Source organism: Rhinoraja longicauda, chromosome 25 (genome assembly GCF_053455715.1).
Source record: "Rhinoraja longicauda isolate Sanriku21f chromosome 25, sRhiLon1.1, whole genome shotgun sequence".
Lineage (NCBI taxonomy): Eukaryota > Metazoa > Chordata > Chondrichthyes > Rajiformes > Arhynchobatidae > Rhinoraja > Rhinoraja longicauda.
This window is the reverse complement of record NC_135977.1, coordinates 27,532,154-27,546,099: the sequence shown is the minus strand read 5'-3', so window position 1 is coordinate 27,546,099 and position 13,946 is coordinate 27,532,154. Positions and strand designations below refer to the sequence as shown.

The window sequence follows — 13,946 nt, the reverse complement described above, 5'->3', positions numbered from 1 at the left end:
AATGTTCCCAATGTTGGGGGAGTCCAGAACCAGGGGCCACAGTCTAAGAATAAAGAGGAGGCTATTTAAAACCGAGGTAAGAAGAAACCTTTTCACCCAGAGAGTTGTACAGAGCGCACACGTTCGGCAAAATGGTTGCCTTGTCTACGCGGGTCTCACTTACAAAACGGAAACTACATCAGGAGCAGCAAATGCAGTAGACAAAGTTTGAACAAGTGTATGTTAACCTCTGTCTCCTTGGATGGAGGTGAAGAAGAAGGTAGACACAAAATGCTGGAGTAACTCAGCAAGTCCTGGAGAGATGGAGATGTAGGGACAGGTGTTACATCTCCTGTGGTTGCAGGGGAAAATACCAATGGAGGGGGTGGTTGACTGGGAGGGGATGAGTGAACCAAGGAGTTGCAGAGGGAGTGGGCCCTGTGGAAAGTGAAAAGGAGGAGACGAAAAGATGCGACTGGTGTCCGATTGGTAGATGATACTTGTGGCATGCGAGATTTTGGAAGACTTCAAATGAAAGTGGAAAAAAGGCCGTAAAACATGGGTCTGGCTTACTCACTGCCAATACCCTAAATTCTTGGGTAGCCTCTCTAAATCCCTCAAACTCTTTCTCCTGGAAAATCCCCTTCTTTGACCCTAATTTGGTTATTTCCACTAATATCTCTCTTTATGGCTCAATGTCATATTATGTCTGTCTTCAAACTTTTTCCTGTGTTGAAAATGCTATATAAATGACAATAAATGTTCTTACAGAAAGGTGTTTGTTTATGGTATTGTAATGCACTGTTCGTGAACCTAATCGAACCTTATTAAAACATTTTAAAGTCCAGATTTGAGTCTTGGTCTGGCATTTCTGTACCTCGTCCATTGCTTGTATCCTATGGTGAGCAATATCAAAGAACAGGAATGCACCTGTCTCTTTCATATTTTTGTGTATATAATGCTCCAAAGCACTTCCTGTGAAACAGTACTTGACTTCATACTCCATGTAACCCACTTTGCATTCATACCATCTGTTTTTTTCCCCTTTGGCGGTAAGTTTCAAAATCACCCTGCTCTATTTATTTAGAAAATCACTCGCATCATGATTTTCTGCCACGCAATCCCTCTTTGTAAAAATTGACAATTTATTTTGTATTTTATGTTTATTTACATTTGCTCACTATGAGAGCACATTTTTATTCTGTATCTCAATAATTTTGTCTGTGAATTTTGAATTCTGTGAGGGTGGATTTCAGTTAACCCGAACTGCCGTTACACAGGGCTCCATTGTATATCATTCAATGTAAAAACTACAATGCCATTGGAATTTTTCATTCCAAATGATGATCAATTGTGCAACCCTATTGCACTATTCAACTGATGATGCTGTTGTGGTAAGTGATGCTGTTGCATATTTGACATGAAAAAGAATGTTAATGCAACCTTTTTTGTCAATATTGAACTTAATATTGCCGCTCTGAAGACCAATCTTCTGAAGGCTTGGTGTTACATTTTGAACCTATCGTAAGATTGGGGGGGGTTGTTGCATGGTTGATCCCCAATCCCTTGAAATTGTGTGAAAATTTGTTCAAGTGCTACTGAAATGATTATAACAAGGTTCTTACAGATTATTGCCATTTATTACGGATTTCGATTATAACAAGCGGACCTACCTACGGCTCCCAACACCACCCTCCGCTTGCACTGCCAACCCTGCCACTTATAACTCCGGCTGCCCACGCCACGCCAGGCTCGCACTGACTCCTCTGCCACTCGCAGCCCTGACTGCCCGCCCCAGGCCCGTGTTGTCTCCCCAGCCGCAGTCAAAAAGGTGAAAATGGCCAATAAGTTGATAGAAGCCCAGGCGAAGCCGAAATCAGTGAAAGCAGTGAAACTAAGAAAGTAGGAGCCAAAAAGTAATTAAAAAAACACACCTTGTACAGACCTGAATCCAATAGCTCTTCTCAGAACTACCCTCTTCTCTCAGGAAAGAGCTGATTCCGACTCAAGCGATCTGGGACTGGGCTCAGGTCGAGGTGGGGGGGTACTTTCCATTACTGGATATCCCTTGCAACTCGTTGACATTCACTGCGCCCGTCAGTTCCCCAGTGTCTGATATAAAATACTACACAGGCAATGGACCGAGCCTCACTCGGACTGGGGAAGTGTTTGGCTTCGGGCTCAGTTCAAAGCCATTTCCTTCTCTGTGAGATGGTAACACTGACGAGAATGCTTATACAATGATAATACCTCACTCTGTTACAGTGGACAATTGGCAATAATGGACACCCCCCCCCCCCCCCCTTTGTCTGTCAATATATTAATATTGTATTAGATAGGAAGTGGATATTCTAAATTCACTCAATAAAAGACTTTTAAAAAATGTTTTAACAAATGTTGAGTGGAAAGCAACCTTTAAATTCTAACGCTTGTTAATATGGCATGTACAGACGTCTATATTTTGATCTACATTTAACATATCAATTTCATTCAATGCGATTAACTGTTTACAATTAAACGGAAGAGTTAAGGGTCTTAAATAATGACTTTTTTTCTGCAATTCTGATTTTAAAGTACTAGTCCACATTTCAGATTCGTTGTCGTGCTTTCTCTTTTGTGCTTACACTTGTGATCCCTGTGGCTGATGGTGGATTTGTCTTAAAGCTACATGACTAATGCTTTGTTCCTTCAGTCTAGCAGTGCCAATTTCATAATGGCAAGCATCTCTTGAAGCCTAACATTTGAATTTTCATTGTATTAAAGGTCACGAAAAGGCTACAGAACAAAGTGGATTTACTGTGTTGCATCTGTTTTGCAGCTGTTTTGATGTCTCCTTTAACCTCCGCTTCAGCCACCCTTCTCGCATCTCCTATTAGATCTAATAAATCGGTTCTGTCATTACACAGATGTTGCACAGTTTGGGACATTCTGCTTATTTTTGAATGATTGTTCAAGGTGCTGGAGCAGTCATGATAGCTTATGCAGAACATTTTTGCTTAACTTAGATTTCCCTCCTTGAATACTTCATAGGCAGAATTTTGAAAGAGAACGTGCAGATTCATTTGTGGTTTCCATAATCCCAAATTTGCACACTGTAGTGTTTCAAGAAATGCTGAAGATAAATGCCTGATCATGCTGGGTGCACTTGGTTAGCATTGAATGTAGTTTCAGTTTCTCTGTTGCTTATTATGATGATATTTACTGCAAATTCTAGGCTATTGCTTCATTTTGGTCTAATGTGCAGAGTGCAATATCATATCATATCATATCATATATATACAGCCGGAAACAGGCCTTTTCGGCCCTCCAAGTCCGTGCCGCCCAGCGATCCCCGTACATTAACACTATCCTACACCCACTAGGGACAATTTTTACATTTACCCAGCCAATTAACCTACAAGGTGTACACCAATGTAAAGGACGCCTACAGAGCTCTCCCCTGCCCACCCCTGGGACAATCCGATCACCTCTCACTGTTTCTACTGCCCGCATACAAACCCCTCATCCGCAAGACCAAACCCACAATAAAGACGGTCAAAATATGGCCCGAGAATGCCACCCTACAACTCCAGGACTGCTTTGATCGCACCGACTGGGACCTGTTTGCACAACAGGCAACCTACGGTTCAGAGATAGAGGTAGACTTGGAGGAATATGCATCCACTGTGCTCTCCTACATCAACTGCTGTGTGGAGAATGTCACGGAGGACAAGGTGATAAAGATGTTCCCAAACCGGAAACCCTGGATGAACAAGGAGGTACAGAACCTGCTGAGGGCACGCAACAATGCCTTTAAATCTGGTGACACTTCAGCATACAGTGTTGCCAGATCACACCTAAGCAAAGGTATTAAAAGGGCCAAAGACACCCATAGGCAACGGGTGGAAGACCACTTCAACACCACGGACACCAGAAGCATGTGGCAGGGTGTCAGGGACATCACTGGCTACAAGAGCAGCCCTGCCTGCCCCCACAGCGATATGGCATTGACCAACGAGCTTAACACCTTCTTTGCCCGCTTTGAAACTGGCAAAACCACCTTGAGTGAAAGAACCCCAGCCGAGGCGGTGGGACAGGTCTTGCAACTGAGCACACAGGAGGTACAACGCGCTCTGCAAAGGGTCAACCCACGCAAGGCTGCAGGACCGGATGGTGTTCAAGGAAGGGTACTGAAGGACTGTGCTGAACAGCTGGCTGAGGTATTCACCAGGATCTTTAACCTGTCATTATCTCTGGCTACGGTCCCCAAGTGCCTGAAGTCGGCTATCATAGTTCCGGTGCCGAAAAAAGCAAAGATCTCCAACCTGAACGACTACCGCCCGGTTGCCCTAACGCCGATTGTCATGAAGTGCTTTGAGAGGCTGGTCCTCTCACACATCAAATCCAGCATCCCTGACTCACTGGACCCACATCAATTTGCATACAGGGCAAATAGATCTACAGAGGACGCCATCTCTCTGGCTCTTCACACTGTCCTGACTCACCTAGAGAGACAGGGCACGTACGTGAGGATGCTATTCATAGACTATAGCTCCGCCTTCAACACGGTCATCCCCACCAAGCTCATCACCAAACTCCACCAGCTAGGCCTTAGCTCGTCATTATGTGACTGGATCCTGGACTTCCTGCTGGAACGACCGCAGGCAGTGAGAATGGGCCCGCACCTGTCCTCCACTATCACCCTGAGTACCGGCACACCACAGGGCTGTGTTCTGAGCCCCATGCTCTACTCCCTCTTCACACACGACTGTGTTCCTGCATTCGACACCAACACCATTGTCAAGTTTGCAGATGACACAACGGTGATCGGGCTGATCACCAACGGGGATGAAACAAACTATAGAGCGGAGGTGCAGAACCTGGCGGACTGGTGCTCGGATAACAACCTGTCCCTAAATACCACCAAGACCAAGGAGCTGATCATCAACTTCCGTAGGTCACATAACGGGGAATATGCCCCGATCTCTATCAATGGGGTCAGTGTGGAGAGAGTGTCCAGCTTCAAGTTTCTGGGCACTCACATTTCGGAGGACCTAACATGGTCCAATAACACTGCTGCGCTGGTCAAGAAGGCACAACAAAGACTGTTCTACTTAAGAACACTGAAAAAGTCTGGTCTACCCCAACAGCTGCTGACGACCTTCTACCGCTGCACCATAGAGAGCATCCTAACGCATGGAATCCCTGTGTGGTACCTCAGCTGCACGGAGGCAGAAAGGAAAGCTCTACAGCGGGTAGTCCATAGAGCTCAGAGGGCCATCGGAACACAGCTACCAGACTTGGAGGGCATCTACAATGCACGATGCCTCAGGAAAGCCACCAGCATCCACAAAGACTCTTCACACCCCTGCAACAGTCTGTTCGAACTCCTTCCATCGGGCAGACGATACAAGGCCTTCTATGCCCGCACCTCCAGACTCAGGAACAGCTTCATCCCCAGGGCCATAGCTGCTATGAACCGGTCCTGCTGAGCCGGATGGCCACAACGCATAGATCAACTTGCACTTTACCCTGTCCAAAACTGTTACAACTGTTCGTTTCGTTGGGTTGCTGCTGTCTAAATTACCTAAATTATTGCATCGTATGGGAGGCGCATTCCCAATCTCGTTGTACCCCTGGGTACAATGACAATAAAGATATATTGTATTGTATTGTATTGTATTGTATACCTGTACGTCAATGTTGAATTGTTAAGTATGAAAAACTTAAATGTAATTAAAATGAAAGTATATTGTACATGGGCATGAGACTATGGCTGTTAAAAATCAGAAAAGGTATAATTGAGGAGGTCCTTATTTTATGAATAATCACTCTAGTGTTCCTTTCTTATTTTGGGTAATTTGCCAGGTGTTTGTTTTGGGTAGACCCAATAAATTCTATACTTTGTTTATTTGTAGATTGCTATTTTCTATTGAATTTTAAATCATTTGTTAAGGTTCTGTGTAATATATTTTTAACGGAAAGGATTATATATTTTTATATATTATCTGATCTGATTGGATAGTATGCAAAAAGGTTTTTCACTACTTCAGAACACATGCCAATAACAAACTTAAACCTGATCAAATCATCTGTCAGAAGTTTCCTTAAGCAGGCAATGTTCTGTTCGACTTTTGATCTGAGTTAATTTAACTGGTCTGCCAAAGTTCTTGAATGTTGCCTTTCTCTATCAGTGCAGAATCAATTACTTTATCCTTTCCTTGAAACCATGCATAGTTGTTTTAAAGATGGGTCAAGTCAAGTCAAGTCAATTTATTTGTATAGCACATTTAAAAACAACCCACGTTGACCAAAGTGCTGCACATCTGACTAGGAAAAAAAAAGAAACATACAGTGGCAGGCAGCCAAACACAACGGCGCGGCCATCTTGAACAAAATGTTAATTCAATCACCCACAGTCCAACAATAAAAGCACTAAACAGGCACCCAAATTACCCAACCCCAAAAACCCCCCAAAACACAGTCCAACAATAGAAGCATTAAATAGGCATTCAAATCACACACCCTAAAACCCCCAAAAACACAGTCCAACAATAAAAACATCAAACAGGCACTCAAACCACCCAACCCCAAAAAAAACACACAAAAAAGAAACATCCATCAAAGAAACATCCATCACAGTGAGTCTCCTCCAGTCCTCTCTCTCCTCACTGTGATGGAAGGCCACAATGTCTTTCCCTTCTCCCGCTGTGCCTCGCCCGCAGTCAGGTTGTTGTGGTTGCAGGCCGCACCGGACGGTCCACAGCGGGCCAAGCCCAAGGCGCGTCGCGTCGCAGCCACTCCCGCAGCCTCCGAAGACGGCCGACTCCGCCGATGATAAGTCCGATCCGGGGCGGGCGAACACGCTGTCGCTGTCGCTGCCGCTGTTGTTGCACGTCGGGGCAGTCGTGGCTCCCGACATTGAAACCCCCGCCCAGCAGAGAAATATCCCGCGGCCATCTTAGGCCGCGCCGGACGGTGAAATGTCCGCGCCCCAAGCCCCGCGATCCGGGGCGGGCGAACACGCTGCCGCTGCCGGAGCTCCCGATGTCGGCATCCACGCGGCCCGAGCCTAAGGCGAGTCGCAGCTGCTCCCGCAGCCTCCGAAGACGGCCGGCTCCGGTGGTGGTAAGTCCGATCCGCGGGCTCTGCGAACCAGAGCCCTGGAGGCCGACAGCTCCAGGAGTTGGGCCGATGGTAGGCCGCAGCAGGAACGGAGACACGGCCCAGAAAACAAAGGTCGGGTCTCCGTTCTGAAGGGACACATATTTATAGTGTTACAGTTTCCCCCTCCCCCCCACATACACACATAGTACACAAACACAAAAACACCACATCACAACTACAATTAAGACCAAAAAAACCAACAAAAACACAAAGACAAATGGACCGCAGGTGAGCGGCAGCTGCTAGGGCAGTGCCGCCATTTTGAAGGTGTTAGCTGTTAACTAAAAAATGCATTGAGAGTTAGTGCATTAAATGTGATCTTTAGTAATGGCGTAAAACTGTATTGACTAGCTTTTCTTGGGATGGAATATCATTATACACAAATTAAGTTTCAGTAGGTTACATTTTTAAAGTATTTGTCCCAATCGTTACTGCTTCGGCAAGAATATTGAGTTAGAGATGGCAAAAAGTTTTTTGTAAAATGCTCGGGAAAGCATTGAAAGAATTATAACATTGATAGATAACAAATCACAATATGGCAACTCAGTAATTCTAATTTTAAAAAGTATATTGTTAATTTCACCTCATCCACAGTGACTTTACTAGTGCCACTAATAAGGAAATAGATTACCAACTGAGATGTTTTTGAATTGTTTTCTGACCCCAGCATTCCATTAAAATTGATCTTTTTCCTGTACTCAACATTTACCAGGACTGCTACATCCAAATTTGGAAATGATTTCAAGTTGTGGAGCATACCTTACAGAATTGGTGGACATTTTTGCTGAGAACTCTGGTGACAGTTGATATGCAATGGAAGTTTGTCTTTACCCAACTCAACCTCTAACATGATCAGGACAGGGACGTCAGTGCCCAGAGATGAGCTCCCCTTGCCAGAGAGGGTTAAAAGAGATGGAGAAGAACAGCTCTGGATCTGAGGGTCAATTACCAAAACTCTCCTTGGTACAGCAATCCTTCATCAACCTGACAGGAATAATGTGCCTGAAGACTTAAGATTTTCAAAGGGAGTTCTAACTGAGATTCATAATTGGTGAAGTGCCTCAGAATCGAGCTGGTATGCTCCAATGGAGACCCTAGCCCAGTTGATTTCATGTGATAGAGTGATTGATGTTGTGTGACACCATTGCATCCCACCCCTACATTTGTAAACTCTCCGTAGTTGTCAGCACATTAAGTAAACTTGACCCTATCTTGAGTACTGAGCAGCAAAGATGCCCAGATTGAAGAAATCTTGCATATTATTCAGCAGTGATTTCAGTTCTACGTTGAGCAAAGACCTTCCACGTCCACAAGACACCACCTGACGATGTGAAGGAAGTTATTTTATTAACTAGGTGACCGCAGCTCCAAACACTGCATTCAGAATCCTGCAAACTACTTGATGTATATCCTTCTCCATTTGAACATTCATTGGTGTCCAGCAATATAAGGTAACTGCAGTGGGTACAATCTATAAAATAATTTGCAGTGCTTCAAGACTTCCTTAACACCCATTGGGAGGGGTGGAGTATTATGTACAACTGCCCATAGCTTGAAGCTATTGAATGGCCGCAGCCTACGGGGAAAGCCGCCAAGCCAGTCCACCATGGCCGAATACTACCCGACAGATCATGGCATGCAGGGAGTAGCTGCCGAGACGGTCCCCTGCTCATAAGACCCGGCAAACCGCTGCCTGGAAGGGGGAGTCTGCCGAGCCAGCCCCAGAGACCAGGAGGATGGAACCTGTGAAGACAACAGACACAGTGGGCAACAAGCAAGGCCTGTAGGAGAGGAGAGGGAACTGGTCTGAAGCAGAGTCTCAACCCGAAACCTCACCCATTCCTTCTCTCCAGAGATGCTGCCTGTCCCACTGATTTACTCCAGCTTTTTGTGACCATCAGAGGGAACTGGGGTCTGACCTACCACACCCTTGAGGTTAGCTGTGGGAGGCACCACCAGGGAATAAAGGTGGGCGGGTGAGGAGAGGGACGTTAGTTCACTGTTTGATCCAGACATCCAAGGAAGGCAGTGGGTGAAGGAACGCGACAGTCTGGGGCTTGCTTGAAACGGGTAACACTTGTAACAATTAGAGTGTGGACTGGACTTTGAAAATGGCGCTAAAGCATATGCTTAGGTATAGTAATATTGTAGTGGACTGTTCATCAGAAAAAAAAACACTGTGCGTTTGCATTTTGCAAATAAAAGCACCTTTGAAGCTCAGGGGGAACAACGGGACAGCTTCCCTGTATCCTCCAATATAGTTTACAAGCTAAACTTTTATTGTTGCTGGGTCACAATTCTAAAGTTAGTTATCTAATAGCAATATGGGATTTCCTTAAGTACAAATATTGCAGTAGGTCAGCTGGGGATCCTCGGCACCCTTTCAAGGATATTTAGGAATGATCATTTAAAGCTGACCTGGCTTTAATCTCTGCCACTTTTCAGTTACTGTCCCTTTGTTCTTGAGCATCTTGGTGCAAATCATGAAAACATGCTGCAGCCAAATCAAAGTACCAAAAATAAATATATATACTCAATACCAATACAAAATGATTTTTCACTGTTCGCTTGTGTTAAATATTTAGTACCTGGTCAGTGGGTGCTTTTGATTGTCCTTCTATGTCGATGCAGGGTTCTGTGAATATACTAAGGAGTGTGATTGGCACTGCTGCAATCATACTAATGAGTTTTGAGCACCGATTTCAGATATGTGCTGTGTCAGGGTCAAACTAGCATATGTTCCTCGTGCATTGCACTTGCATTGTGACTGAAGTTTTGAGCCTTTAAATTAAAATCGCCGTTTGCTTTTCATCCCTTTTAAAAAGATCTTTCCATCTTTCGTCTTAAATCGCTGACTATTTTTTGCAATATTTCATACCTGTCCCTATCTCTTTTTTTCGCCAACAAGAGACTTTTTGTCAAAAATGCTGGTGATTGAAAATATTTTTTAGGATCTTCACTATGAGCGAACAGCAAGGTTTTTCACCTGTGCATTGTACTCAACGGCTATGAACTATTTTAAATTGTAAAGTGTAGGAGATTAAATAAAGTTGATAGATGTTACAGCTAGAAAAAGAACGTTTTTAAGCCAATATTGGGGAGGTGTACAGAAACACAACAATAATAGCCTTTACGTTTTACTTTTATAAAAAAACTACTTCAGTTACGGAGTCAATTAAGGTTAATTTATTGATGTTTCCATCAGTTTCTCAAGCAAGTCTGGAATTTTCCTTATCGAATAGAAGTTAAATACAAGTGATGTTTGTTTATGTAAATATTTGGCAACGTTATGAACCATTAAAACAGTCTAAACTTTTTAATGTTTTACATTGCCACCAAATCAACATGTGTGCTGTTTCTCAAGTGAAGCACACTAAAATTTGTCATTTCATTGCCTAGAATTCAGAAATGCCAAATCTGTTCATAACATTTAGCTATAGTAGTTGTTTTGGATACACAGTATAAAAATGTTCTGAATTTGTCAATATGTTTTTCTTCTGTTTCAGTACTTTTGGAGAAATAAAGAGTGTCCGATTGCCTAAGAAAATGGGAGGAACTGGCACACACAGGGGCTTTGGATTTGTTGAGTTTCTCACTAAACAAGAAGCAAAGGTACATTATTCAGCAAGATAATCTAGTTAGGTACAAATCTTCTAAACAAAATGATTTAATCACTCTGTGCTTACTTTTGTGACTAGGGAATAAATAAGTCTTCCTTCAGGACTTAGAATACGCAGCTGCCTCTGTCAAATGCTTATCCCTGCCACTTCAACGGGCTGGATGTGTAATGAATCCAGTATACAAGGACAAACTGCAGATGCTGGTTTAAACCAAAGATAGACACAAAAAGCTGGAGTAACTCAGAAGGACAGGCAGCATCTCTGGAGAGAAGGAATGGATGATGTTTCGGGTCAAGTCCCTTCTTCAATCTGAAGAAGGATCTCGACCCGAAACATCACCCATTCCTCTCTCCAGAGATGCTGCCTGTCCTGCTGAGTTACTCCAGTTTTTGTGTCTATGGACTGGATGTTGCTCGATCTAACCCACTGCATTGTTCATCCCTTACATTGTTCCTAGAACCAAACGTGCCACTTGCGATTGTGGTTTGTTTGGAGTGAGCCAATAGCATCGCCTTGGAATCAGACTACACCCCCATCCTGAGCCCCACCCTGGTGGTTTTTAACATCTTGCTGCTGCAAATGGTCTTTTCACTGTTTTCAAATGCCATTGTTGATCAAAAACATTTAAAAATGACCCAAAAAGATTCAAATAATTAATAAAATAATTTAAAGCTAAAACGTTTAAACCGCTATAATTGGATTCATAAACAATTGGGTTCAAAAGTAGGTTGGTTGTAGAAGACAGCGGATAGTTGTGGAGGGGTGATATTTTGACCTGATGTCGGTGACCCATGGTGTTCCACATGGTCGGGGCTCATATATAAATGTAGGTAGGCTGTATGTTTTCAGACTACACGGAAATTGGCCGAGTAATGGATAGTGAAGAAGGTTGTCTAAGGATAACACAGGATGTAAATCAGTTTGAAATATGGACAGGTAAATGGCCGACGGAGTTTAATATGGACAAGTGAAAGGTGTCGCATATAGTCAAATGTAATAAGAAAGCGTACAGTAAATGGCAGAACCCTTAACAGCATTGAAACACAGAGAGATTTGGGCGTGCAAATCCATAGCTCCCAGAAACTGGTAACACAAGTAGATAGGATGGTTTAAAAAAAGGTATATGGCACACTTGCCTTCATTGACTATAGTAGTCGGTATGTTATTTTGCACTTGTATCAAACTTTAGTTGGGCCATATTTGGAGTATTATTTGGAGTGTTTGCAGTTCTGGTCACCACATTACAGGAAAGATGTGAGACGTTTGATTGACTTTAGATAAAGCATGGAAAATGTTCAACAGCCCCTCTTGTCAAACAAAGTACTGAAATTTCAACTGAGCCCCCCAATTTATGTGGCTCTTATGAAATAATAAAAATCTATTAAACAAATAACTAAATTGAATTAAAAAGTGAAAACAAATTTCAAAGACGTACAGTTTTGTAGGTCGATTTAGCTTTAGTAAAAATTGTAAATTGTCTCTGGTGTGACAATTTAATCACTAGTCGGCGAGTATTTGGTGGGCCAAAGGGCCTGTTCCCATGCTATCTCTAATCTAAAAAACTAAAATTAAAGCTAGAATTTACAAACACTTCATAATACAGCAAGTTTAACAATTATAAATCTATAAACAATAAATGAAAACAAATTAATGTCTAAATTTCTGTTCCTTCAATTAGTCCATCTACAGATACATGAATAGAGAGATTATTTCTGCGTCAGGTCTAACATTTCAGGCAGATTTGCTAGTCTGCAAATACTAGAGAATTGCAGCAACTTGAGGAGTCCATGCACAGTTAGGAAAATGATGGTAAAGAACAGTTAGCAAGTGTAATTCTTCTGCATTTGTGCATCAGTGCATGATTGTCGAGAATATCCTCACAAAACGAATGCCGAAGAGCTGTCCCTGCTAGTTACTCAATTTAAATCTCTATTGTTATATAACATATAGGTTTGGGTTTGTTTTAAGGTAAGCATCCTTTCTAGATGAACTTGTAATGAACATCTAAGTTAATTTCAGGTTGTTCTTAATATTTTGAAATGTTTGCAGTGGATTTGAAGCAGATCCTAGTTTTAATTTGATGAGGTACTCTGCGAAGATCTGGAGAGTTTGATTACATTGCTGTCAAAGCCAGCTTGAAGCTTGAGCAAAATATCTCCAGATTCTATTTGTTTTTGGTCCCCATATAGTATACTGAACAAAAGTGCTTCAAGTAGGCAGTGATTAAACCATTACGCATCATTCGCTGTGGTCAAAACTGCCTCAATCAGCTTAACTTGACCAATTTTTGGAAGAGCCTATTCCAAACAAAAATACTGTTTCATACAACAGTAAACCAAAACCCTCTGTGATAAATATTAAATGTGAAATATATCATGAATCTTTAACCCATTTTAACCCTATCCAAATATTTATTTGCAGTGTGCCTTTAATCTGTAATAAGCTGATAAAGAATAGATTATAATTTACAACCTTACAAAAATAACCAATGGGAACATATAGCATATCGTCCTAAACATTTTCCCTGTCAAACAATTGCGTTAAAATTGGAATATTACCATGTTATGGATGCGGTTATTGAGATCACCATAAAATGAAGTATTGAAGAGTTTAAATCATTACAGACTTAAGAAGATCTTAATAGTAACAGGGAATGTCATCATCAGTGGATTGTGCTTAATACAAGTTTAACTTCCACTCAGTTCCCAACGTTAATGTAAATGTAATGGGACAAATTTGAAGCACCCCATACTTTGCATGGAACTACTCCTGAATTTTCAGGAGGCAGACTAAAGGCTGAAGGGGTTATTGGCGTACTCTGCTGTACTCAATTAACATGCCTGTCGAGGTGCCAGCTCATTTCTAGGCAGTTGAGTTTTAAGTCTGTTCAGCAAATTAGTCATAAACCCCTGGCCCAGATTTTACTATAGACGAGTTTTTGTTTCCGTTGTTCTCTACTTAATATTTATTGTTTTCCCTAAAACCCCTTCAGTTATTGACACTGTTCCCCAAAACCAGTAATTTGCAGGTCCCAATGAAATTCTAGATATATGCTTTTCTAGAGCAGTCAAAAGTATCAGACAATGCATCAAGCAATTCTGATTATCCAGCAGGCTTTACTAACTCTCGCTGTACTCAACAGTGGTAACTAATTCCAGCAGTTAAAATTTTCAGTCTTTATTTCATTTCATGCTTTATTTC

At 42.4% G+C, this 13,946-nt stretch overlaps 1 protein-coding gene across 2 annotated transcripts in view; it reads left to right on the top strand.

The window, feature by feature from the left end:
- rbm19 (RNA binding motif protein 19) overlaps window positions 1–13,946 on the top strand; it is a 217,189-nt gene that overhangs the window by 79,474 nt on the left and 123,769 nt on the right. For both annotated transcript variants that reach the window (XM_078421227.1, XM_078421226.1), the window contains exon 22: window positions 10,632–10,737. In XM_078421227.1, the coding sequence (XP_078277353.1) occupies window positions 10,632–10,737 (106 nt within the window). The remainder of the gene's footprint in view (window positions 1–10,631; window positions 10,738–13,946) is intronic.